A 26,555-nucleotide genomic window follows, 5' to 3' on the forward strand; every position below is an offset into this window, starting at 1 on the left:
AACCTGGATCATCTATATTTGGGGCATACAAATTAGGAAAAACCATTAATTTATTATCTAATTTCCCTGACACTATAACAAAATGCCCATTGGTATCAGACACTACACTATGTTGAACGAAAGAAACTGAATTGTCTATAAGAATTGAAACTCCTCTGGCCTTAGCCTGAAAGGAAGAATGAAAAAATAAGCCCTTCCAATGGCTGTAAAGACGTAAATTATCACATTTACGAACATGTGTTTCTTGTAAAAAAATTGAGACATTCAATTTCTTAATGTAATTAATTATTTTATTTCGTTTCACAGGATGGTTTAATCCTTTCACATTAAAACTAAGTAAATTAATACTTTAATTTACTTTTAAATATTGCTTAAAAGAGTGGTTAGAATAAAAACTGCTGGAATGTATATTAAATCCAAACAATGAGCTTTAAGATAAAGTAACCAAGCAACAAATGAAGCTAAGAGAACCAAACAGCTGATAGAAAAGAAGAAATCCACCCCCCACCCCCACCCAAAGAGAGAAAGTCAACCAAAGGGCAGTCGACAGCTAAACCTACCAACATTTCCCTCCCAAAACAATCTACTGGCTGAGCTCCAAAAAATTTTGAAGGCTAACTGCATTCCAACAAGACACAACAAAAAACAGAGCAAAATTAAACTTATTTTAAAAAAGCCTCATGAAAAAATATAGTATAAAATATTAAAAAGAACTAAGAAAATTCAGAACATATTAACTTGGAAAGTATTAACTCAATGAAAACTGACTGATGTTAAATCCTTAATTTTCTAAGCAAAGAAATAAAAGTACAAAAACAAATTAGATACGAAGGTATACCAAAAGTAAAAAAAAAATTGTTCATAAAAGGAAGTTAGACTGCTGATTCTAAAAAAAGGATCCATCAGGCAGACACAACATAGATTTATGTAGGGAATTATTGAACAGTTAAACTTCTGATACTGATTCGGAAATTTAAAAAATCCTGCTCCTCTTGAGTCGAAAAGAACCATTTCTGAGAGCCATTTTTCAAAATGATTCTAAGACGAGCGGGGTAATGAAGAGAGGGTTTAAAACCTTTATTATACAATTCCGACATAACTTTTTTAAACTTGAAGCATTCATTCAACACCTCAGGTGAAAAATCCTCCACAATTCTGATCTTCTGGCCTTCATAATCAATTATTCCTTTTTTACGAGATTCATGAATTAAAAGTTCCTTTGTTTGAAAGTCATGAAGACAAATTATCACTGAGTGAGGTCGTTCACCTGGAGGGTCTATTTTAGGTGGAGATTTAAAAATATTTGGAAATAAGTTAGCAAAAAGGTTTGCAAAAAATTCCGAAGGCTGATTGCCCTCCATTAATTCCTTAAAACCCAGAATTCATAAATTATTTCTTCTGCTTCTATTTTCTAAATCGATAATCTTCTGTCTTAATTTTTCATTAATCTTTGACTGTTTATCACAGATCTTTTCCAGATCATCAATCTTCGCATCCAACATCGTCAAAGTGTCTTCATTCTCTTTTATCCATTTATCGTGTTCACTTAAAATTTTTTGAATAGAATCCAATTTTACATCCATTTGTTTAAATTCAGCACTGAGTTGCCAGAATTTCTGCAGGAACTCCTCTGAAAGTTCATTTTTATGCTTCCAAAGTGTCTCTATAATAGATTCCAAAGTTATAGGAGGGTCCTCTTCTTTTTTAGTAGCTTTGGCACCCCTCATCATAAAACAATATTGTGTTTAAAAGTAAGTTTTCAAAACAAGTTGGAAACAGTAAATTAAGTAGAGTAGGAACGACTATAAAAACACTGCTACTCCATCAACAGCCAGTAGGTTTCTTCACTATATCTCAATAAATAAAATAGATCAATAAAACACCAGTATCTGATGTGGTTGCACACATAGGAATGTGTGAATCTCTCTGGCATGGTATGCCCTACAACATTCCTCCCTTGCCTCCTTGTCTCAGACAAGGTTGCTGTATTAATAGATTTGCAATACTTGCTTACTTTTGTGTGAAATGGAGACATTTAGAGTCAGTGATTTGCTGTCAGCTGGGGGGGGGCATTTGATTCTGCTTTGCTTGACTTGACACTTCCAATTGATTTTTGTCTCTTCTGATGACAGCTCTGTCTTATGTTTTGCAAAAAAAGTTCATTAGCTATTGAGACTGCTGTTCATGCAGTGAGAAATGGTTGACTGTTGTGCTGAGGTGGTGTTATCATTACAGAGGACCTGTCCTGGGCCCAACACGTAAGCATGGCAATGTCTCTACTTCCTTAGGAGTTTGTGAAGATTCGGCATGATTCTGCATCACTTCTATAGATGTGTAGTTGATTCCAGGGGTATCTCTTGCTGCAGGGAGCACATTTTATGCGTTGTTGTTGAAAACCTGTGGCCCAGCATTATGGACAGAATCGATAAAAGATGACCAGTTTTGTACTGTATTTCTGTTATCAGAGATTCAAGGTACATTTATTATCAAAGAATATATACAACCCTGAGATTCCTCTTCCCACAGACAGTCACGAAACGATGAAACACTATGGAACCCATTCAAGAAAAGCATCAAACACCCAAGGCGTAAAAAAAGAACAAATCACACAAACGGCAAATACATATGAGCAAAAAATACAGAAAATTGAACATCAAACCACAGAGTAACTGAAACAGTCTGGGACTGTTCAGTTCAGTTCAGTTCAGTTCAATTTGGCGCGGTGTTGTTCGTTGACTGCAGGCCACAAAAAGTGGCAGGTCGCAAAAAAAAGATCAAATCGCACAAATGCCATGAAAAAAGATGAGCAAGTAACACAGAATAGGAAACACAAAGACATCGAAAGAGCCCAGGCACGAGGAATTCTGCAGATGCTGGAAATTCAAGCAACACACATCAAAGTTGCTAGTGAACGCAGCAGGCCAGGCAGCATCTCTAGGAAGAGGTACAGTCGACGTTTCAGGCCGAGACCCTTCGTCAGGACTAATTGAAAGAAGAGATAGTAAGAGATTTGAAAGTGGGGGGGGGAGGGGGAGATCTAAAATGATAGGAGAAGACAGGAGGGGGAGGGATGGAGCCAAGAGCTGGACAGGTCTCTCTTTCTTTTTTCTCCCTCTGTCCCTCTCACTATACCCCTTGCCCATCCTCTGGGGTTCCCCCTCCCCCTTTTTCTTCTCCCTGGGCCTCCTGTCCCATGATCCTCTCATATCCCTTTTGCCAATCACCTGTCCAGCTCTTGGCTCCACCCCTCCCCCTCCTGTCTTCTCCTTCATTTTGGATCTCCCCCTCCCCTCCCACTTTCAAATCTCTTACTAACTCTTCCTTCAGTTAGTCCTGATGAAGGGTCTCAGCCCGAAACGTCGACTGTACCTCTTCCTAGAGATGCTGCCTGGCCTGCTGTGTTCACCAGCAACTTTGATGTGTGTGGCTTGAAAGAGTCCAGGCATATTCAGTTCAGTTCAATCCAGTCTCTTGCTAACTGCAGACTACAGACCTAGTCTATCCCGAACAAAATTAAACAAAAAAAGAAGCGACCAGAAAGCAGAAACACATCATAACATGAACTACAGAGTCCAATCCACAAACTGCATCGATGAAAACTTGTTCAAGCCCCTGGACTCCAGCACAATCCTTCGGCAGCATTAAGCGAGAACGAGAGAGAGAGAGAGAGCGTTCACACTCAGGCACCTTCCTTTAGCAGCAATGAGTGAGACAGAGAGATAGAGATACTGGTCACACGTCGACACCTTCCTCCGGGAGCAGCAAGCAAAGGGGAGAGAGGGAGAGAGAGAAACCGCTCACACGCAGGTAGAAGGGGCCTGTCCTCCGCTCTTGTCCTCTTCGATTTCAATCTTCCTCAATGCTTCAATCAGCGGGACCGGCAAGAAATGGAGTTGATCATGGGCGCGCACCCCGTCTCCAGCCTTCTTAGCCTCAAAGTCGCATGCTTTGTTCGAAACCCCGTCAAACTCCCTCAGAGACAGCAAATCACTAGGTCGCTCAATCAGCCCAAAATCACACCACCAAAATGTAGCTCATAAGCTCCAACAGGAGCAGAACCACAGCTGAAAGAAAAATGAAATAAAACAAGTGAAACAAGTAAAAGAAATTTCAGGAACCATTGTTCACTGGTGTCATCTTCTTCCAGAAGATGATATCCTCTTCCAGAAGATGATCAGAGATATTCGGACCATAAGACATAAGAGCAAAATTAGGCCATTCAGCCCATCGAGTCTGCTCCACCACTCCATCCTGGCTGATATATTTTCCCTCTCAGCCTCATTCTCCTGCCTTCTGCCCGTAACCTTTGATGCCCTGACTGATTAAGGACCTTTTGAACTCCGCTTTAAATGTACCCAATGACCTGAGGCAATGAATTCCACAGATTCACCACCCTCAGGCTAAGAAAATTACTCCTCACCTCTGTTCTAAAGGGTGTGCCTACTGGTCCTAGACTCCCCCACTGCAGGAAACATGCTCCCCACATCCCACATCCACTCTATCTTGTTTGATATGAGTTCCTGTGCCAGCCAAACAGCTGCCTCTCAAAATTCATTCTTGCCTTGTTTAGAGCAACACACACAAAATACCGGAGGAACTCGGCAGGTCAGAGAGCGTCTGTGGAGAGGAATAAACATTTGACGTTTTTGAACCGAGACCCTTCATCAGGACTTGAGAAAAAGGGGGTAGAAGCCAGAATAAGAAGGTGGTCGAAAGGGAGGGGGGAGGAGTACAAGGAGGCAGGTGATAGGTGAGACCAGGTGAGGGGGAAGATGGGTGGGTGGGGCATGGTGTGAAGCTGGGAGTCGATAGGTGAAAAAGGTAAAGGGCTGAAGAAGGAATCTGATAGGAGGTGGCAGTGGACTATGGGAGGAAGAGGGGAACTAGAGAGAGCGATGGGCTGGTGAGAAGAGAAAGGGGTGTGAAACTACTGGAAGTTAGAGAGATTGGTGTTCATGCCATCTAGTTGGAGGCTACCCAGATACAATGTGAGATGTTGCTCCTCCAACCTGAGGGTGGCCTTGTCATCACCATAGACGTGTTAGAGTGGGAGCGGGAAGTAGAATTAAAATGGATGGCCTCTAGGGAAGCCTGCCACTTGTGGCGATGGAGCAAAAGTGCTCAACAAGGCAGTCTCCCAATCTACGTTGGGTCTCATCGATGTAGAAGTGGTCGCACTGGGAGCACTGGATACAGTAGATGACCCCGACAGACTCGCAGGTGAAGAGTCGCCTCACCTGGAAGGAACATTTGGGACCCTGAGTGTGGGTGAGGGAGGAGGTGAATGGGCAGGTGTAGCATGTCTGTCACTTGCAGGGAGATTAGTGGGGAGGAACAAGTGGACAAAGAAATCACAGAGGAAGTAATCCCTGTGGAAAGCGGAGAGTGAGGGGTGGGGTGGGAGGGAAAAATGTGTTTGATGGTAGGATCCCATTGAAGATGGCAGAAGCTATGAAGAATGATGCACAGGTTTGTGGTAAGGACAAGGACAATTCTATCTCTGTTATGGTGGCAGGAAGATGGAGTGAGGGTGGATGTCTGGGAAATGGAGGAGATGTGGGTGATGGCAGCTTCAGTGGTGGAGGAAGGGAAACCCCGTTCTTTGAAGAAGATGAACATCTATGATGCCTTGGAAAGCCTCATGCATTGGAGATGAAGGAACTGAGAAAAGAAATGGGATTTTTACAAGAGGCAGGGTAGGAAGAGGTATAGTCAAGATAGCTGTGGAAATTGGTAGGTTTAGAAAAGATACTGGTAGACAACTTGTCTCCAGAGATGGAGGCAGAGAGATTGACAAAAGGACCAAGTGAATTTAAGGCCAGGGAGAAAGCTGGGGGAAATGTTGGTGAAATTGATGGGTGCATGAAGCAGCACCAATGCAGACGTCAGTGTAACAGAGGAAAAGTTGGTGAGCCTCACCAGGGAAGGCTTGCAAGGCTTATTCTACATAGCCAATGAAAAGGCAGGCATAGCTGGGCCCATTGATTGCCCATGGCCACCCCTTGAATGTGGGAGGAGACGAAAGAGAAATTATTGAGGGTGAGGATCACTCCTGCCAGATGGACGAGGGTGGTGATAGAGGGTGGTTGCATCTGTTTAGAAAAAAAGCAGAGAGCTTTAAGGCCTTCCTGATGGGGGATAGAAGTATATAGGGACTGGACATCCATGGTGAAAATGAGGCAGTCAGGACTAGGGAATTGAAGAGATCACAAGTATGTGAAGTGTCACTGTCACCGTCTGGTCCGTGAAGCCCGCATTCCGGTTCACGGTCCGGTCTGTGGATTTCGTATTCCGGCTATTCCTTTTATCCCTTGTTCCATTGGGCGCCTTAATTGAGGCGCCTGATTCTCGTTTCGGGCTGGACCGTTCTGTAATAAGAGGGTGATGGAAGTGGACCCAAATGCAAGACACAGTCACTGAAGTACTAGGAGCTGGACTATGCTTATTAAGAATGCTAGGGAAGCCAAGGAGTGAGGACAAAGTGATAACACGAAGGTAGACGAAGAATGACACACCGGGAATCCTGGACTTCGACTTGGGACGAGAACTTGACAAGGGAACTCAGGTCATGACTCGGGACTCAGGTCTTGGCAGGGACTCTGTATCTGGGTCTAGACTTGGCTCTTGACTAGAACTAGGACTTGGCTTGGACTGGACTCGGACTAGGCTTGGACTTGACTCTTGGATTGGACTAGGCTCAGACTGGACTTAGACACAGGACACGGAACACTGAGCCGGGGCTCCTCCTTGGACACGGGACATGAAGAGACAGTTCCCAACTCAGAGTAGCGGCGAAACGGCTGGACTGTCCTCGGCAGTAACCTCATCAGTAACTTCGTTGGTAACTTCGTCTCCACTGGGTAGGTCTGGCCGTTTTGCTGCTACCCTGAGTGGGGAATTGACTCTTCGTGTTCTCATCTCCACTGAGTAGGACCGGCCAGTTCGCAGCTAATCTTGAATTGGGAACTGTCTCTTCATGTCCTGTGTCCAAGGAGGAGCCCCGGCTCAGTGTTCCGTGTCCTGTGTCTAAGTCCAGAATGAGCCTAGTCCAAGTCAAGAGTCAAGTCCAAGCCTAGTCCGAGTTAAGTCTAAGCCAAGTCTAGACCCAGATACCGAGTCCCTGCCAAGACCTGAGTCCCGAGTCATGACCTGAGTTCTCTGTCAAGTTCTCGTCCCAAGTCCAAGTCCAGGTTTTCCGGTTTGTCTCTCTTCGTCTACCTTCGTGTTATCACTTTGTCCTTGCTCCTTGGCTTCCCTAGCATTCTTAATAAACATAGTCCAGTTCCTAGTACTTCAGTGACTGTGTCTTGCATTTGGGTCCACTTCCATCACCCCCGTATGACAGTCACAGATGTCAGTGGGAAGGGACTGAAGCAAGGGGGACAAAATGGAGACAAGATATGCAGGCACAATCAGTAGGACAGGAGCATGCAGAAACAATGGGCCTACCCAGACAGTCAGAGGTTTGTGGATCTTGGGTAGGAGGTAGTGTGGTGTAAGAGAACTATGAGGTGATAGCAGTCTCTCTCTCACGCTCTCTCTCTCTGTCTTGTTCCTTCCCTCTCTATTGTCCATCCCCTTCCTCTCTATCTCACTGTGTCCCTTTGTCTCTCCGTTTCTCTTTCTCTCTCTCCCTCTCTCCCTCCCATTCTGTCTGTATAGTTATCTGTCTATCTCTTTCTCTCTGTCTTATTCCTTCCTCCTCCATCGTCCCTTCCGTCCCCGTCTCATTTTTATATCTCTCCCTGTTCTCTATCCATCTGTCTGTCATTGTCTCTCTTTCTCCCTCTTGTTCCTTCCCCCTCTATAGTCCCATCCCCCCATCTCCCTTGCTCGTTCCTTCCCCCACCGTCCTATCCCCCTCTCTCTTTCTTTTCCTTTTCCCTCTATCATTACTTTCCCCCCCCCCTCTTATTCTGCCCCCGCACCCATTGTGCGTGGCTCTGGGAGTCGCACCACAAGAAGGATCTGGAGGCTTTTGAAGCTTGGAGAGTGTACAGAAGAGATGCTGGCTGGATTAAAGGGTATCATCTTTAAAGAGAAACTTGGGTTTTCTCTGGAACAGCAGTGGCTGAACGGAGACCTGATGGAAGTTTATACAATTACGAGGGACTCACATAGAGTTGACGGTCAGGATCCTTTCCCCAGGTAGAAATGTTCATTTTATAGAGTGCAGAATACACCCTTCCAGCCATTCGAGTCGACTGCTCAGCAACCCCAATTTAACCTTAACCCAATCACAGGAAAATTTAAAATCACCAATTAAACTACTAACTGGTATGTCTTTGGACTGTGGGAGGAAACCCACACATTCCACAGGGACATGGGATTCCCAATCTTTTTATGCCGACTGATACCATTAAGCAAGGAGCCCAGGCTGGGAACCCCTGCACGGGGAGGGCATAAAGATTCCTCACAGATGACGTCAGATTTGAACTTCGAACTCCGACGCCTCGAGCCCTACTAGCATCACAGCGACCGCCATGCTACCGTGGCACTGACAGGGCAGTGCTTTAAGGTGAGGAGGGAAGGTTTAAAGGAGAGGTGCAGGGCAAGTTTTTCCACCCAGAGGGTGGTGAGTGACTGGAACATCCTATGAAGGTTAGTCATCGGAACAGATATGACAGGGATGTTGAAGAGACTTTCAGATTAGCACACAAATATATGGGGAATGGAGAAAGATGGATTGCATGCAGGCAGAAGGATTAGTACATTTTGGTGTCATGTTTGGCACAGATGTCATGGATCAGACAGCCTGTTCCTGTGCTGTGCTGTTGTACGTTCTATATTCTCTCTCTATCTCTCACTCCCTCTCTCTCTCTCTCTCACACACACACACACACTGTCTGATTTCCTCCTCCCTCTTTCTCTCTACCCTCTCTTCCCTAGTCTCTCCATTTCTCTCTCTCTCCTCCTACCTGTCTCTCTCTCCCCTTCTCCATCTCCCCCCGCTCTCTCTCTCTCCCCTTGTCTCTTTTTCTCTCCCGCCTCTCTTTCTGTCTCCCGTTCTGGTTTCTCCTTCCACCTCACCAGTAGCTTTGTGTCCCTCAGTGGAATTAGCTGGTTTTTCAGACTGCTTGAAGCTTCTGTTGGGCAAATTGTGGATGAAATGAAGACCCACCTCAGTGCCTTGCTGTCATCTGAAACTGAGGTATCCAGGAGGCACATCTCCAAACTGAGATACCCTGAAGCAGAAAAACAAGTCAGACCCTAGTTATGCACTCACCTCTGATACTTCTGACTGATGCATTAATCTCCTGTAGTTTCTGGTGAGTACTTAACTTTCTGAGGACCTGCTTCAGTTTACCCGGTCAGATTTGAAACTCTGAAACAGGCAGACTAATTTACCAAGCTGATGATTCATGAAGAAAATAAATCCAATTTTGTTGAGCTTTGAAATAGTTTCACCAGCCATTGTCCATTCACATTCACATTATTCAAATTCCTGACAACCCTTGATCACTTGCTTTAATTTTTCCAGATTCAAATGTTCCCTGCTTCTCTGGGATCCATAAAAATCCTGTCAACCATCAATCATTAGGCTCCTGAACCAAAGGGGATAACTTTACTCAATTACATTCACCCCATCACTGAATTGTTCCTGTTCCGGCAGATTTTGGAGATACAACATAGCAAATATTAATTCAACACCAACCAGCCTTCAGATCTGAGCACAAACAAGAGAAAATCTGTAGATGCTGTAAATCCAAGCAACACACACAAAATGCTGGAGGAACTCAGCAGGCCAGGCAGCATCTATAGAAAAAAGGTACAGTCAACATTTCGGGCCAACTCAGTCCTGCCAAAGGGTTTCGGCCCAAAACATGGACTGTACATTTTTCCATGGATGCTGCCTGAGTTCCTCAAGCATTTTGTGCGTGTTGCTTCAGATCTGAATATGGATTGTAGATTGAATTTAAAACACAGCTTGGAACAGTAAATTGCAGACTAGGAAATACCCTATTAACTGATATATGTCTGCATATGCATGAACGCAATTGACACCCACTTTGCATGAACACAACCCAGAGATGGCAGCACCTGGAGTAAGTTGCAGACCAGGAGACATCTAAGTGACTGAGATGTCTGCATATGCATGAATGCAATCAACTCCCCAGTGCATGAATACGACTCAGAGATCATAGTAATTAACACTTATTTTGGGTGTGTTGATGGGAAGTCCCAGGAATTTGAAAATTACATGTAACTCTGAAGACCTTGATATTTTTTCTTATTAATTTATTATGCTTATTTATTTTTTCTTTATTTTGGTATATATAATAATATAGAAACATATAAAATTATGAAAAGGATAGATAAGATAGAGGCAGGACAGTTGTTTCCACTGGTAGGTGAGACTAGAGCTTGGGGACATAGCCTCAAGATTTGGGGGAGCAGATTTAGGATGGAGATGAGGAGGAACTATTTTTCCCAGAGAGTGGAGAATCTGTGGAATTCTCTGCCTAATGAAGCAGTGGATGCTACCTCAGTAAATATATTTAAGACAAGGTTGGATAGATTTTTGCATAGTAGGGGAATTAAGGGTTGTGGGGAAAAGGCAGGTAGGTGGAGATGAGTCCATGGTCAGATCAGCCATGATCTTATTGAACGGCAGAGCAGGCTCGACGGGCCAGATGGCCGACTCCTGCTCCTATTTCTAATGTTCTTCTGTCTTCCCATGCTCTCTTTTTGCTACTACCATCAGGCAGGAGGTACAGGAGCCTCAGGGTCCTCAACAACAGGTTCAGGAACAGTTACTATCCTAACAACTATCAGGCTGCTGAACCAGCATGGATAACTTCACTCACCTCAACTGTTAGGTAACAGGCAACAATGAATATCAATTGAGGCAGGTTATATAAAAACAACCAAACATTTATTAAACACGGATAAACAATGAAAAAAACAAACGAAAACCTTAACCAGAAGTTAATCGCTAATGCAGCCGTTCAACAAATCGTCACTCGGCACTAGTTCTTAACGTGTTAAATGCGAAAACAGTTCTTAAAGTGGTGAAGTCAGATATAGTTATTAAAATGGTAAATTCGAAAGTCCAACAGATTTATACGTTCAATTGGGGGAGACTTCTCTGGAGAAGGATTCCTTCATAGACGCGACTTTCCTGCTGGTTCTGTCCAAAGGATTCACGATGCCGGAAATAAACAGTTTAAAACAACTGACCTTAAGTTTTTCTAGAGAGCAAATCCTGCATGAACTCCTTGCTCTTTTGGCAAGAGTTATCTTCGATGCAGGTCACTACTCCTTCAATGAAGACTCAATAAGGTCGATCCTTTGTTAAAGTGCCGAACGATACCAACTCCTCTCAATCCTTTGGGTCCTGTACTTCGATAAGTCTTTACTCTCCCGTACCACTGCTGGAATAAGGTACATCAACACATCTAGCAAAAATTGCCAGTCCAGCACTATTGTACCTTGCAACAGAACGTAACAACAGTTTTAAAAATGAAACTGCGTCATAAAAAACAAATACGCAGCAGAAACGGAGACACAGTACATTCTAGCTGGAAATCTAAAAACTAAAAATCGAGATGGACACTACGGAGGTTCTGGCGCAGGCAAACACAAAGCAGGTGCAAGCCTTTTTAGAAGTGTGGTTCTCTTCTGATAACTCCGTAAACAAAATATCGGAATAGATACCATCTATCAACCCTAAGAGCCAAAGAAACCTGAGCCAATAGAATTCAAAGGTCACCTGAAGGGGGCAGCCAATCAGGACTAAGACAAGTGAATGGTGGGGTGGGGGTGGGCTATATAAATGCGAGCACTTCCAGAGAGAAACACCAACAACTGCATTCTGAGGATGTCTCCTTGATCGGTGATGAACTGTCCGTAAGCTAATTGCCAAGCTCAGCGCACACCACAACATCAGTCTCCTCATTCTCACGGTGAAACTCATCGGCCAATCAAAACAATAGTACGTGCAGCGAGCGTAACTCGGTGCTTGATGCTGGCCCAAGTGCAGAGGGAGAAACAAGGACACGGAATGAACAATTCACTGAGCTTTCATGAGAACTGTACGGACTGAGAGGAAAATAACAAACACTAAGGCCAACAAGACTGCTAACTAAAACTCTCAAACACTACAGCTCGGGACAGTGCTCCTTTACAGTGTTAATCTAAACTGAAATCTTCACAAACAAGACAAAATCTGCAGATGCTGGAAATGCTGGAGGAACTCAGCAGGCCAGGCAGCATCTGTGGAAAAACATACAGGAGTCCTGCCAAAGGGTTCCAGCCCGGAAGGTCGACTGTATTTTTTTTTCCATAGATGCTGCCTGGTCTGCTGAGTTCCTCTAGCATGTTGTGTGTGTTAAACTATAATCTTCTTTCCTGGAACATGGACTAAGGGATGTCCATTTAGAACTGAGATGAGGTTCACACTCACCTTCTCAAGGGTCACTTAGGGACAGTTGTTTGTTGGTTGTTTGTTCATCAGTCTTTGTTTGTGTATAGTTTTCCATAAGTTCTATTGCAATTCTTTATTTTCCTTTAAGTGCCTGCAAGAAAATGAATCTCAGCAGTAGATGGTGACATATACAAAGTGTGAAAATAAATTTACTTGGAACTTCACTTTCTCTATTTTACACAAATATCCCTCAGTGGGATTTGAACCCACAGCTCTCTGTCTCAGAGCACTGAGCATGTTCTGTGGATGCAGGCTGCTCATTATTCCCGTTTCCCAGTTCGGACTTCCACCTGCGGTACTGTGTGGAGCGCAGTCTTTCACTCCCCCTGGGTGTGTGTTCAAACCCACAGATCAGTCGGGTCGGGCTGGATTCCGGTTGGGTTGAGTTGTTCTCTGATCTTGACAATTTAGTTGCAAAGGTTTCACCGCCATGCAAGGAGGCATTGTTGGTGTGCTGTTCGATTGTGGTGTGTCCTCCGAATGCTTGGCCGTTTTATACTTTTCAAATGGTTGATTGGTCGTCATTTCAGAAACTCAGTTGTGATGTGGGGAGGAAATCTCGTTGCTGATTGGCTGTGTGGTGAACTTTGTGCATTGTTGTCAGCATGTCTGTTTGCAGGATTACAATGCTGGAGGAACTCAGCAGGCCAAGCAGTACCTATGGATAAAAAGTACAGTCAATGTTTCAGGCTGAAATCCTGCAGAAGGGTTTTGGCTCAAAATATCGACTGTACCTTTTTCCTGCCTGGCCTGCTGAGTTCCTCAGCATTTTGTGTGTGTTGCTCTGGATTTCCAGCATCTGCAGATTTTCTCTTGTTTCTGTTTACAGGATTGTTCACGGAAAACCACGCTTCTGGGAATTCTCTTGATTGCTGTGTGTTCCCTTATGTCATGACTGATGCCCAGTCGAATTTGTACCCCTCTCAATCTTCATGGGGAGAGATTACAGAGAGTCAGTCATGATGCTTAATGGTAGCCAGTTGATGTTCATGGATCTGTGGGGATAGTTTTCTCCCAGTCTGGTTTGGTTCTTTTCACCTCTCCCTTGGTAACTGCTAACTGGTTGATTATTGTCACATGTACAGTGGAATAGCTTTGTTAGCTTAACACTTCACAGCAACAGCGATCTTGGTTCAATTCCTGCTGCTGTCTGTAAGGAGTTTGTGTGTTCTTGTTATGTATTTAATACTGTACCTCAGAAATATTTGAGTAATCTTACGTATATAAGTTGGTTGATTTAAGCATTCTTGTTTGTTTGGTGTCTGGAATGTGGATGCAAAGAAGGAGGTGTGTGGAAAAACTATATGTAATTCAGAGGAAGCATTGTAGACACATTGTAACTATAGAATTGCCGTCCTGTCACCTTTGATCTTTAGAATATAAAACGGCATGTAATATTGGGTCAGACAGTCTCTCTTCTTTCAAGAGTGTCTCAATATGATGCCTATTGCTCACTTTTATTGAATAAAACACTCCTATATCCACTAGCTTTAGTATCTCTCCGGTGACTTTATGCATGTCACAACATTAATTACGGGTTATATCTAAAAATACGTTAATTACATGTGATACGTGAGTGCTTTGCTTAAAGTACAGATGAAGTTACACCCATATTTCAGACTCCTGAATTCTTCGGAATTAGTTTACTGTTTTGAAGTTATAAAAGTTAACAGTTCTCCCTATGACCATGTAGCTTTCCTTTGGCTGCTCAGGTTTCCTCCCACAGTGATGGGTTAGGGTGAGTAAGTAGTGGGCAGGCTATGTTGGTGCCTGAGGCGTGGCGACACTTGTGGCCTCCCCGCAGCACACCCCTGCATTGTGTCGGTTGTTGACACAAATGACACATTTCACTGTAAGTTTTGATGTACGTGTGACAACTAAAGCTGATCTTGAAAGATCATTTCATCGCATCAGTACGTCGAGGCAAGGCAAAGGGAAAAGCAATCACAGAATATGGAATAAAGTGTTGGAGAGAAAGTCCAGTGCAGGTCCCATTCCAATATTGATGACGTTCCAATGTCCGACACATTCCAATGTTGGTTCTGTTCCAAAGTCCAATCCTTTCTAATGTTGGACCCATTCTAATGTCACATCTCAGCGGCCTGTGCGATCCATTCCAGTGTCAGTCCCACTCCAATGTCGATCCCGTTCCAATGTCTGACCCGTTTCAATGTCCGACCCATTCCAATATCCAATACATTCCAATATCTGACCCATTCCAATGTTGATCCCATTCTAATGTTGGTTCTGTTCCAATGTCTGACCCATTCCAATGTCGGTCCTATTCCAATGTCATATCTCAGCGGCCTGAAGAACATCGAACCCATTCCAATGTCCAATCCCTTCTAATGTCTGAACCATTCCAATGTCCAACCTGTTCCAATATCGGTCCCATTAAAATGTCTGATCCATTCCAATGTCGATTCCCATTCCAATGTCGATTCCCATTCCAATATCAATCCTGTTCCATTGTCGGTTCCATTCCAATGTGTGATCTGTTCCGATGTCCGACCCATTCTAACTTTGGACCCATTCCAATGTTAGACTTGTTCCAACGTCAGATCTGTTCAAATGCTGGACCCATTCCAATGTTGGATCTCATTTGCCTGAGGGACCCGTTCCAAAGTCAGACCTGTTCCAATGCTGGACTCTAACTCCCTGAATCGTGAGATCACAGATGACCGTGGCTCTGTTACATGCCAGTTGTCCTACTGTAGCACCAGTGAGCCGGGTTTAGTTCCACTGCTGTCTGTAAGGAGTTGGTACGTTCTTCCCATGACCACATGGGTTTCCTCCGGGTGCTCTGGTTTCCTCCCACATTCCAAAGACATATGGATTAGTAGGTTAGTTAATCACATGGGTGACTTCTGAGCAACCACTTGCTGGTGGCAAATAAAATAAAGAAAACAACTAAATACTCTATTAAACGCACTTTTTCTGGTAAATAATCACTGCAAACAATAGCCTGTAATGTCCCTGTTGTTGTTGAACTGTTGAACTGCCTGTACGACATGACCTGACATTTTTGTGGTGAGAACTGAAGTCTTGAAGGTGAAGGAGGGTTGCGGCGCGGTGTGTACCGACCGAATCGAGGCGGCAAGAGGGAAATGAGACAATTAATGGCCATTGCTGGAGGCAATTCAATGTGACAGAACCGAGGCAAGGTGGAGCCTGGGCCCTAGAGCGAGGAACGGCCTGCAGTTTGATCGATTTCAGCACCGAGCCCAATTGGAAAGGTTCAGTATGGGTGAAGTTGAGGAGCCAGGGCTCAGGCCTGAGAACAAGGAATGACCTGAGATTGGGAGGTTTTAAGCGGCAGGCCGGATTGGAGGGGTTAGGGTATCGGGGCCAGAGGTGAGGGACGGGCTGGTTCAACTTGCTGCTCAGTGAGGTCTACTCGTCACTGTGCTGAACTGAAGCTGTGCCCTGCAACTAACAGGCTCCTGGATGGGCTGCAGGGATGGCTGTGGACTCACTTCTGTAAACTTCAGCTTACTTTTACTGTTTGCATGATTTGTCTCTCTTTCTCTGCACATTGAGCGTTAGATGGTCTTTTGTTTTAATGGGCTCTGTTGGGTTTCGTTGTTACATGGCTGCCTGTTAGGAGAGGAATCTCAAGGTTGTATAAGGTACACATACTTTGACAATAAACGTACTTTGAACGTTGAATTGGGCAGCCCGGGCTTGTCGAGCCAGAAGGGTGTGTTACTGTGCTGTACCTCTAAACAAATGAGAAAAGTCAGTGTCCTGGCCACAGGAAGTCACGATGCTGGAAGACTGGAACCGTTGGTCACCAGAGCAGCCTGTCGGAGCTGAGTTACTGGAGTGATTCGTAAATCCCAGTCCCGGGACCGATGGATTAGAGCTGTTTAAACACCAGCTGCTTCATGTTCCTTCCCCAAGGCATTAACAGACCCAAGCACTGACTCATTTATAACCTTAGATTTTTATGGAATGAAATATTCTGCTTTTATTTTGTAACTGGATGCTGGAATATTGTGTTCAGTTCTGGTCCATTATTGTAGGAAGGATATGGAAGGTCTGGAGAGGGTGCAGAGGAGGTTTACCAGGATGCTGCCTGGATTAGAGAGCGTGTCTTATCAGGACAGGTGAGCTCGAGCTTTTTATTTTGGAGCAGCGGTTCCCAACCTGGGTCCAGAGACCCTTTGCTTAATGGTATTGGTTCAAAGCAGGTTGCGAACCCCAGCTTTAGAGCAAAGGTGGATGAGAGGTAACTCGACAGAGGAGTACGTGATGATCAGAAGCATAGATAGAGTGGACAGCCAGAGACTTTGTCCAAGGGCAGAAATGGCTAATATGAGGGGCCATAATATAAGGTGATTTGGGGAAAGCGTAGCAGGGATGTCGGACGTAGGTTTTTTACACAGAGAATGGTGGGTGTGTGGAATATACTGAAAGGGCTGGTGGTAGAGGCAGATACACTAGGGACATTTAAGAAACTCTTAGATAGGCACATGGATGATAGAAAACATGGAGGGCTATGTGGGAAGGAAGGTTAGATCGATCTTGGAATAGGTTAAATCTGCAGCACATCTTTGTGGGCTGAGGAGCCTGTATGGTGCTGTGGTGTTCTGTACTTGATGTTCTATGCCGAGATATCTGGGCCACCCGAACACGTGCTCTGCCAGTCAGCCAGCAAGTGAACAAAAAGGCTTTCTCATCCCCAGTTCCCCCCAAACTTGCTGATCTAGTTGTACTACCTCCAAGTGACCCTGAAGCATTGCTGGATGTTACAAGATGTCATCAAAAATGTTTGATGGTTGGTTGGCAAAAACTCTGTGCGTATATTGACCTGTCCCCATGACCTCTTCTCTCAGGTAGATTTTAATATTGTGTTGGTAATATTGAAAAAATTGATGGGAATGTGTCAGTACCATCAAAAAGATCGTGGTTCAAACAGATGATCTGGTTATTATCTTCTTACTCTTTGTGGGAGCTTTCTGTGCTCCAGTACTTACTTGTAACTTGTTACTGTCATTTCCAGCAGCAATGAAGGTCCTCTATCTCTGTCTGTCCTTGGCCATCTTCTCTATAGTGCCCCATGTGTGTTTCAGGGCCCTCATTTCTGCCTCTACGGTACAGAGCCAATCGTCTTTGGTTTCCTGCGATTCCTCTGCCCAGCAAAGTGCTGCCTTGGTGATGGAGTTGACCACTTTCATCATCACGTGCCAACCCATCCCCAACATCTCCTCCTGATGATTGCGGCCACGTCCTCTTGGTTGCACTGAAGGAGTAGGGCGTGGTTGGAGATCTTTCTTGACCACAAAATACGGAGGATCCAGAGGCTCGCGGTGTGGAATGACGACGGCTCGGCAAGGCCACTCTCAGTCATGCATCAGCAGCATGTCCTGTCAAAGAATGTGGACAGAACACAGTTCTGGTGCAGCTTCACCTTGGTGTGGACACTGTGCCTGGTTGATCTGAAGATGTTTCTCACTTCCCGGAGTCTGCACTGGGACGTTGGTCTCACCTTCGCCATCCTGCAAATGATGCTGCCCAGCTGGGCGAATCTGCCATAACCTTGAGAGGAGGAGGAGACTCTACATTGGGGGTCATGTTCTCAGTCTATCTCTTAGTGACTCCAAGTCCAACTTGTCCACCGAAACAAGTGCTCTCCCAGTCCGTCATCAAGTCAGCAAAGGTACAGTATGTGCTCCATATGACATATAGACCGTGGGGGGCAGGGGAACACTATTATAGACCATGTGGGCACCATGTAGCATAGCAGTTAGTGTAACACTATTATAGACCATGTGGGGGGGACATGTAGCATAACAGTTAGTGTAACACTATTATAGACCATGTGGGGGGGGGGACATGTAGCAGAGCAGTTAGTGTAACACTATTATAGACCATGTGGGGGGGGGACATGTAGCAGAGCAGTTAGTGTAACACTATTATAGACCATGTGGGGGGGACATATAGCATAACAGTTAGTGTAACACTATTATAGACCATGTGGGGGGGGACATGTAGCATAGCAGTTAGTGTAACACTATTATAGACCATGTGGGGGGGGACATGTAGCACAGCAGTTAGTGTAACACTATTATAGACCATGTGGGGGGGACATGTAGCATAGCAGTTAGTGTAACACTATTATAGACCATGTGGGGGGGGGACATGTAGCATAGCAGTTAGTGTAACACTATTATAGACCATGTGGGGGGGCATGTAGCATAGCAGTTAGTGTAACACTATTATAGACCATGTGGGGGGGGACATGTAGCATAACAGTTAGTGTAACACTATTATAGACCATGTGGGGGGGGACATGTAGCATAGCAGTTAGTGTAACACTATTATAGACCATGTGGGGGGGATATGTAGCATAACAGTTAGTGTAACACTATTATAGACCATGTGGGGGGGGACATGTAGCATAACAGTTAGTGTAACACTATTATAGACCATGTGGGGGGGACATGTAGCATAGCAGTTAGTGTAACACTATTATAGACCATGTGGGGGGGACATGTAGCATAGCAGTTAGTGTAACACTATTATAGACCATGTGGGGGGGATATGTAGCATAACAGTTAGTGTAACACTATTATAGACCATGTGGGGGGGGGACATGTAGCATAACAGTTAGTGTAACACTATTATAGACCATGTGGGGGGGACATGTAGCATAGCAGTTAGTGTAACACTATTATAGACCATGTGGGGGGGACATGTAGCATAGCAGTTAGTGTAACACTATTATAGACCATGGGGGGGGGACAAGTAGCAGAGCAGTTAGTGTAACACTGTTATAGACCATGTGGGTCTCACTCCGTAGCATAGTGGATCATGTGACTACTACAGCACCGATAATCAGGGTTCGATTCCTGCGCATGTCTGTAAGCAGCTGACACATTTGCCATGTGATTGTGTGCGTTTCCTCCGGGAGCTCCGGTTTCCAAAGTCGTCCCGGTTCAGCTTAGTAAGTTGTGGGCCCTGGAATCACGTCAACTCTTGTGGGCTGCCCCCAGCACACCCTCAGACCATTTGCCAAGCAATACTTTTCACTGTGCATTCCAATGTTTTGATGTATATGTGACAAATACAACTAATCTTTAATTGTGAAGTGTGTGGTATAGGAACAGGGCCCCAAACAGTCCTTCCAGGCAAGGCAACACTTCACCTGTGAGTCTGTATCTGATGCTCTCGTCGTGGCCTCCTGTTTATTGGTGAGATCCAGTGTAGGTTGGGAGAATGCCTCGTCAAGCACCTTATGCAAATAGCGGGATCTCCTGGCGGCCACCCATTTCAATTCCATTTCCCATTCCCATTCCGACATGTCACTCCAAGGCCTCCTGTTCTGCCACAATGAGGCCACCCTCAGCTTGGGGGAGCAACACCTCATGTTTCATTTAGGTAGGTTTCAACCTGATGGCATGAACATGGATTTCTTGAATTTCCAGTAATTGCCCCCTGCTCCTTCACCATCCCCCGTTCCAGTATCTCCTTACCTGCCCATCACTTCCCTCTGGTGCTCCTCCCCCTTCCCTTTCTTCCGTGGTCTTCCATCCTCTCCTGTCAGATTCCCCCTTCTCCAGTCCTGTATCTCCTCCACCAAATCAACCTCCAGCTCTTTACTCCACCCCTCCCTCTCCCTCTCCCAGTTTCACCTTTCACCCCACCTCCCACCATCTTACTCTGCCTTCCCCCCTTCCCTTCCAGCCCTGCTCAGTACAGCAGACAGCATAATCATCGTCCCGACCATCCCAGACACTCCCTCCCATCAGGCAGAAGATAGCATGCAGCACCAGGCTCAAGGATAGCTAATTATCAGACTCTCGAACAAGCCTCTTGTACAATAAGGAGCACGGTTGGCTTCACAATCTACCTCATTATGACCTTGCACTTTGTTTACCTGCACTGCGCTCTCTCAGTGCCTTTCACACTTTATTCTGCATTGTTGTTGCTCTACCTCAATGCACTGTGCAGAGATTTGATCTGTATGAACAGTGTGTAAGACAAGTTTTTCACTGGATCTCCATACACGTGACAATAACAATAAACCAATACCAATACCAGATCTAGGCAACATCCTGGTTAACCTCTTCTGTCCCTCCCCAACAGTTTCTCCCCCAGCCCGCGGGACGACGGAACTCCCTGCCACCACCTGGTTCTCAGCACACATGAAGCACCATTGGCATTATACCATTTACTTTGTACACTTGTGTTGTAAATGCACCTTACACTAAATGTCAGTCTTCTGGAATATATTTGTTAATTTACTTGTGGTAATATTATTTTATGTGCTGTGTGTGTGAGTTATACGTACTGTGCTGACACCTTGTTTCGTTTGGTGGTCATCCACTGCACCTAGTCCCATTCCCAGCCGTCTCGACTCTGTCTTGCCACTGGATCCAGATGGCAATTGGGAAGAGAGAGTGAGGTTGATGCTACACAACTCTCCCTCACTTAAATCCAAATCACATATGCTGGTCTCGACACCATCATAATGGTGTTGAGATCCTCATACCATTGAATGACAATGAACTTGAACTAATTTATTTAGGGATACAGGCCCTTCTGGCCCAACGAGCCCACGCTGTCCAATTACACCCGTGTGACCAATCACCCTACTAACCCGCACACCTTTTCAATTTCCACCATTGTCTTGAAGGAGTTTGTTTCTTCTCCCTGTTCCCACATGGGTTTTATCCGTGTGCTCCAGTTCCCTCCCACAGTCCAAAGATATCCACGGTCACCGTACTGTTTCTTTAAGTAAATAGAAGGATAAAATCTGGCCATCCTGAATACAGGACAGGCTTGAGGGGCTGAGTGGCCTTCTTGTGCAGCTATTTTCTGAAAGTCTTTTTTAATCCAACTAGTCCACAAGAGACTCTGCAGTTGCTGGAAACTTTGAGCATCAAAGATCAAAGTAAATTTATTATCAAAATACACGTATGTCACCATCTACAACTCTGCTTCATTTTCATGAAGACATATTCAATAAATCCATAATCGAATAATAACCATAAATAATAATCAATAAAAGACCACACCAACTGGTGTGCAAAAGGCAGCCACATAAAATGCTCAGCAGGCCAGACAGCGCCTATAGAGGAGAGTAAATGGTTAAGGTTTTGGGCAGAGCCCTCATCAGCACTGGAAAGAATCAGGGAAGAAGCCAGAACAAGGAGGTGGTGGGGGAGGGGAAGGTGAACAGGCAGGCAGGTGATAGGTGAGGGGAAGGTGGGTGGGGGAGAGGGGGGGATGTGAGAAACTGGCAGGTGATAGGTGAGGGGAAGGTGGGTGGGGGAGAGGGGGGGATGTGAGAAACTGGCAGGTGATAGGTGAGGGGAAGGTGGGTGGGGGAGAGGGGGGGATGTGAGAGACCGGCAGGTGATAGGTGAGGGGAAGGTGGGTGGGGGAGAGGGGGATGTGAGAGACCAGCAGGTGGGTGGGGGAGAGGGGGGGATGTGAGAGACCAGCAGGTGATGGGGGAGGGGAAGGTGGGTGGGTGAGTGGGTGAGGGAGAGGGGGGGATGTGAGAGACCAGCAGGAGATAGGTGAGGGGAAGGTGGGTGGGTGGGGGAGAAGGGGATGTGAGAAACTGGCAGGTGATAGGTGAGGGGAAGGTGGGTGGGTGAGAGGGGGGGATGTGAGAAACTGGCAGGTGATAGGTGAGGGGAAGGTGGGTGGGGGAGAGGGGGGGATGTGAGAGACCAGCAGGTGATGGGGGAGGGGAAGGTGGGTGGGTGAGTGGGTGAGGGAGAGGGGGGATGAGAGAGACCGGCAGGTGATAGGTGAGGGGAAGGTGGGTGGGGGAGAGGGGGGGATGTAAGAGACCGGCAGGTGATAGGTGAGGGGAAGGTAGGTGAGTGGGTGAGTAGGTGAGTGGGTGAGGGAGAGGGGGGGATGTGAGAGACCAGCAGGTGATAGGTGAGGGGAAGGTAGGTGAGTGGGTGAGTAGGTGAGTGGGTGAGGGAGAGGGGGATGTGAGAGACCGGCAGGTGACAGGTGAGGGGAAGGTGGGTGGGGGAGAGGGGGGGGATGTAAGAGACCGGCAGGTGATAGGTGAGGGGAAGGTAGGTGAGTGGGTGAGGGAGAGGGGGGATGTGAGAGATCGGCAGGTGATAGGTGAGGGGAAGGTGGGTGGGTGAGTGGGTGAGGGAGAGGGGGGATGTGAGAGACCGGCAGGTGATAGGTGAGGGGAAGGTGGGTGGGGGAGAGGGGGGGGGAATGTAAGAGACCGGCAGGTGATAGGTGAGGGGAAGGTAGGTGAGTAGGTGAGTGGGTGAGGGAGAGGGGGGATGTGAGAGACCAGCAGGTGATAGGTGAGTGGAAGGTGGGTGGGTGAGTGGGTGAGGGAGAGGGGGGGATGTGAGAGACCGGCAGGTGATAGGTGAGGGGAAGGTGGGTGGGTGAGTGGGTGAGGGAGAGGGGGGATGTGAGAGACCGGCAGGTGATAGGTGAGGGGAAGGTGGGTGGGGGAGAGGGGGGGGGGAATGTAAGAGACCGGCAGGTGATAGGTGAGGGGAAGGTAGGTGAGTAGGTGAGTGGGTGAGGGAGAGGGGGGATGTGAGAGACCAGCAGGTGATAGGTGAGTGGAAGGTGGGTGGGTGAGTGGGTGGGGGAGAGGGGAGGATGTAAGAGACCGGCAGGTGATAGGTGAGTGGAAGGTGGGTGGGTGAGTGGGTGGGGGAGAGGGGAGGATGTAAGAGACCGGCAGGTGATAGGTGAGGGGAAGGTAGGTGAGTGGGTGAGGGAGAGGGGGGATGTGAGAGACCGGCAGGTGATAGGTGGAAGAGGTAAGGTACTGAAGAAGGACTCATAGGAGAGGAGAGTGGACTTTGGGAGAAAGGGAAGGAGGAGGGGGCACCGGAGAGAGGCGAGGGAAAGCGAAGGAGTGAGAGGAGGACCAGAATGGGGACTGGAAAAAGAGAGAACGGGGAGGAGCGAGACATTACCGGAAGTTAAAGAAATCGATGTTCATGTCATCGGTTGAGACGTTTCTGTACTGAATCTCTTGCCAATTTCCCTCAGTTAAACCCAAATCTATCCGCGTAGACAATTGATCAACACTTTTACATATATCACGACAATGCATTTTTACAAGCGTGATTTTGTATTTTCTGCAGCTTCAGAATTATATCGCTCTCTCATACAACTCTACCGGTTGCGTCTGTGCGCGGAAAAAAAATTGAAAACTGCCGAACGCCTTTTCAGCGTCCGCTGCACAGCTTTAAATTGCAAATGCCGTGCTGGGAAGACATACCAAATCCAGCCTACATGACACTGGGCGCACGATGCAAGGGCTGAAACTTTAAGAATGCTTTTACTCAACCCAATATTGATAAAAACCAAGATTCAGCTCAAGAACACAGAGTGCTAAACTGAAATAAAGCAAGAAAAGCTCACGAACATTTTTATTTGCATTCTGCTTTTTAACTACACGCACAATGTCAATTAACCAGTTTCGCAAAGAGCCCGCCCTCTACCGCTTACATTGGTGCAAGGTCGTGCCAATTAGAACGCGTTGCCAGCTTTCTTGGCGTTTATTGGGTAATGTTGCGTGTCATTCACCTGGAGGCCCATCCCATTTGGTGCCCTGACCGGGGTGCGGAGCGGCTGAAGAGCGGCGCGACACGTTGTTCCCTGGGAGTTGTAGTCCTTCAAGCTTCACAGCGGTCGCGTCAGTCCTGGATTTAGAACTACAACTCCCAGGAAGCACTGCGCCGCCGGGTTCCCATGTAACAGCTGAGAGCCCCGGGGCGCTGTGACAAGCCGCAACCAGAACGGAACCCTTGTTTATTTCAACGCGGAAGTAGTGACCTTTTAAATCTTTTTTGTGGGGTGCCGGGGGTTAGGTCTTCTTGAAAATAATGCAATGCAAAAGAATAAAAGGGAGGGCAATAAAATAAGACGCCTTATGCCGAGGGAAAGGTTGCGCGGCTTCTCGAGGCTGGAGATACGGCGAACAGCGCAAGGCTTTCATTAAACCAGCCCCGGGACTCAATGGCCAGCCCGGTGCATGGATGCACAAGTCGGGATTTTTTGCAATGGAGCCAGCAGCGATGAATTGCAGTGGGTCCCCAGCTGCAGAGGCGACCTCATGCAATGGGGACCCACAGAGGCAAGCCCCCGGCTTCTGGACGGCGGTGTTCGACTACGAGTCGACGGCGGATGAGGAGCTGACCCTGCGCCGGGGTGACCTGGTCGAGCTGCTGTCCCAGGACTCCACCGTGTCCGGGGACGAGGGCTGGTGGACGGGCAAGATCAAGGACAAGGTGGGCATCTTCCCCAGTAACTACGTGAGTAACCGGGCGCAGCTCGGCCGGGACCTTCCCTCTCCGCCGGTCATTGACTTCGACGAGTTGCTCCTGGAGGAGATCATCGGCGTCGGGGGCTTCGGCAAGGTGTACAAGGGGCTGTGGAGGAACGACGAGGTGGCGGTGAAAGCGGCCAGGCAAGACCCGGACGAGGACATCAGCGTGACGGCGGACAATGTCCGTAAGGAGGCTCGGCTGTTCGGCATGCTGAGGCATCCCAACGTCATCCTGCTGAAGGGAGTGTGTCTGAAGGAACCCAACCTGTGCCTGGTGATGGAGTATGCCCGCGGTGGAGCCTTAAACCGAGCTCTGGCCGGTAGGAAGGTGCCCCCTCATGTCCTGGTCAACTGGGCGGTGCAGATCGCAAGAGGCATGAACTACCTCCATAACGAAGCCTTGGTCCCGGTGATACACCGGGACCTGAAATCCAGCAACAGTAAGTACGGGCGCCGGCCGGTGATGCGAGTGTTGGTTATATTCAGGTCTTCGTGGTTTCGCAACTCTCCGGCAGCACGGCTTGCGCCGGTGTTTGAATGCGCGGTCACAGAATAGGCCATTCGGCCGACTCGTCCATGTTGACCTCTTTGCCCAGTCAGCTGGCTCTATCTGCCCACGTTTGGCCCGCAGCCCCCTAAACCATTGCTCTCCAGGCACTGATCCGCCAACGGTTCCATTTAATTTCAGAGACTGTATACAGTACACAGTCTGAAATTACTATTGTTCACAGACAATTTAATATCAGAGACTATATACAGTACACAGCCTGAAATTGGTACTCCTCACAGACAATTTAATATCAGAGACTATATACAGTACACAGCCTGAAATTGGTACTCCTCACAGACAATTCAATATTAGAGACTGTATACAGTATACAGCCTGAAATTCTTACTCCTCACAGACAATTTAATATTAGAGACTGTATACAGTATACAGGCTGAAATTCTTACTTTTCACAGACATCCATGAAACAGAGAGGGGGAAAAGACCCCAAAGAATGAATGACAGAAAAATATTTGAACCCCAAAGCTTCCCTCCCCTCCCATGCACAAGTAGCAGCAAAAGCATCCACCCTCCCCCCACTTGTTCCACCAAGAAAGTATCAGCTCCCCAGCATCCACCATGCAATAGCAAAGAGACCATCAAAAACTGAACACATTGACATATTGCAAATATGCTCCCCCTCCCCCTCTCCCTCTCCCAGCCACTATTCAAGACCATCAGATATAGGAGTGGAATTAGGCCATTCAGCTTATCGAGTCTGCTCTGCCATTCCCTCATGGCTAATTTATTATCCCTCTCAACTCCATTCTCCTGCCTTCTCCCTGTAACCTTTCTCCCATGGTATTCCTGGCAGATCACTACCACCCTTTCTGTGAATCTCGCCCTCATCCCCCTTATAAATCTCTCTCTTCTGAGCTTAAATGTACGCTCTCTTGTTTTCAGCACCAACCCCTTTTGTGTGGGGGGGCACTATGTGCTGCCTACACCCCTCATATTCCTCTATTTTCTCGTGTTTATGGATGGCCACTTCACTGTGCAGTCTCTTCGAAGGATGCCTACCTGGAAGAAGCTTAAATATTCTCTTAAACGGGAGTTCAGTGAAACACTCTCATTGCTCCTCCTCTCTAGTCTCTGCTGCCCTCTGATTCCTCGTCTATGTGCTCACCTGTCGCCTTCCAGCTAGCCTCTTTCCCTCCCCCCATCCCCACTCACCTTTTTATTCTGACATCTCCCCCCCTTCCTTCTCAGTCCTCGGCCCGCCACGTTGACTGTTTATTCATTTCCATAGATGCTGCCTGGCCTGCTGAGTTCCTGCAGCATTTTACTTTCGT

General features: G+C 46.7%; 1 protein-coding gene across 1 annotated transcript in view; it reads left to right on the forward strand.

The window, feature by feature from the left end:
• Positions 1–24,164: 24,164 nt before the first annotated feature.
• Positions 24,165–26,555, forward strand: part of map3k10 (mitogen-activated protein kinase kinase kinase 10) — a 106,177-nt gene continuing 103,786 nt past the window's right edge. The window contains exon 1 of the mRNA XM_063063529.1: positions 24,165–25,156. Within this exon, the coding sequence (XP_062919599.1) occupies positions 24,427–25,156 (730 nt within the window). The 5' untranslated portion in view covers positions 24,165–24,426. The remainder of the gene's footprint in view (positions 25,157–26,555) is intronic.

This window comes from Mobula hypostoma, chromosome 12 (genome assembly GCF_963921235.1).
Source record: "Mobula hypostoma chromosome 12, sMobHyp1.1, whole genome shotgun sequence".
In the NCBI taxonomy this organism is placed as follows: domain Eukaryota; kingdom Metazoa; phylum Chordata; class Chondrichthyes; order Myliobatiformes; family Myliobatidae; genus Mobula; species Mobula hypostoma.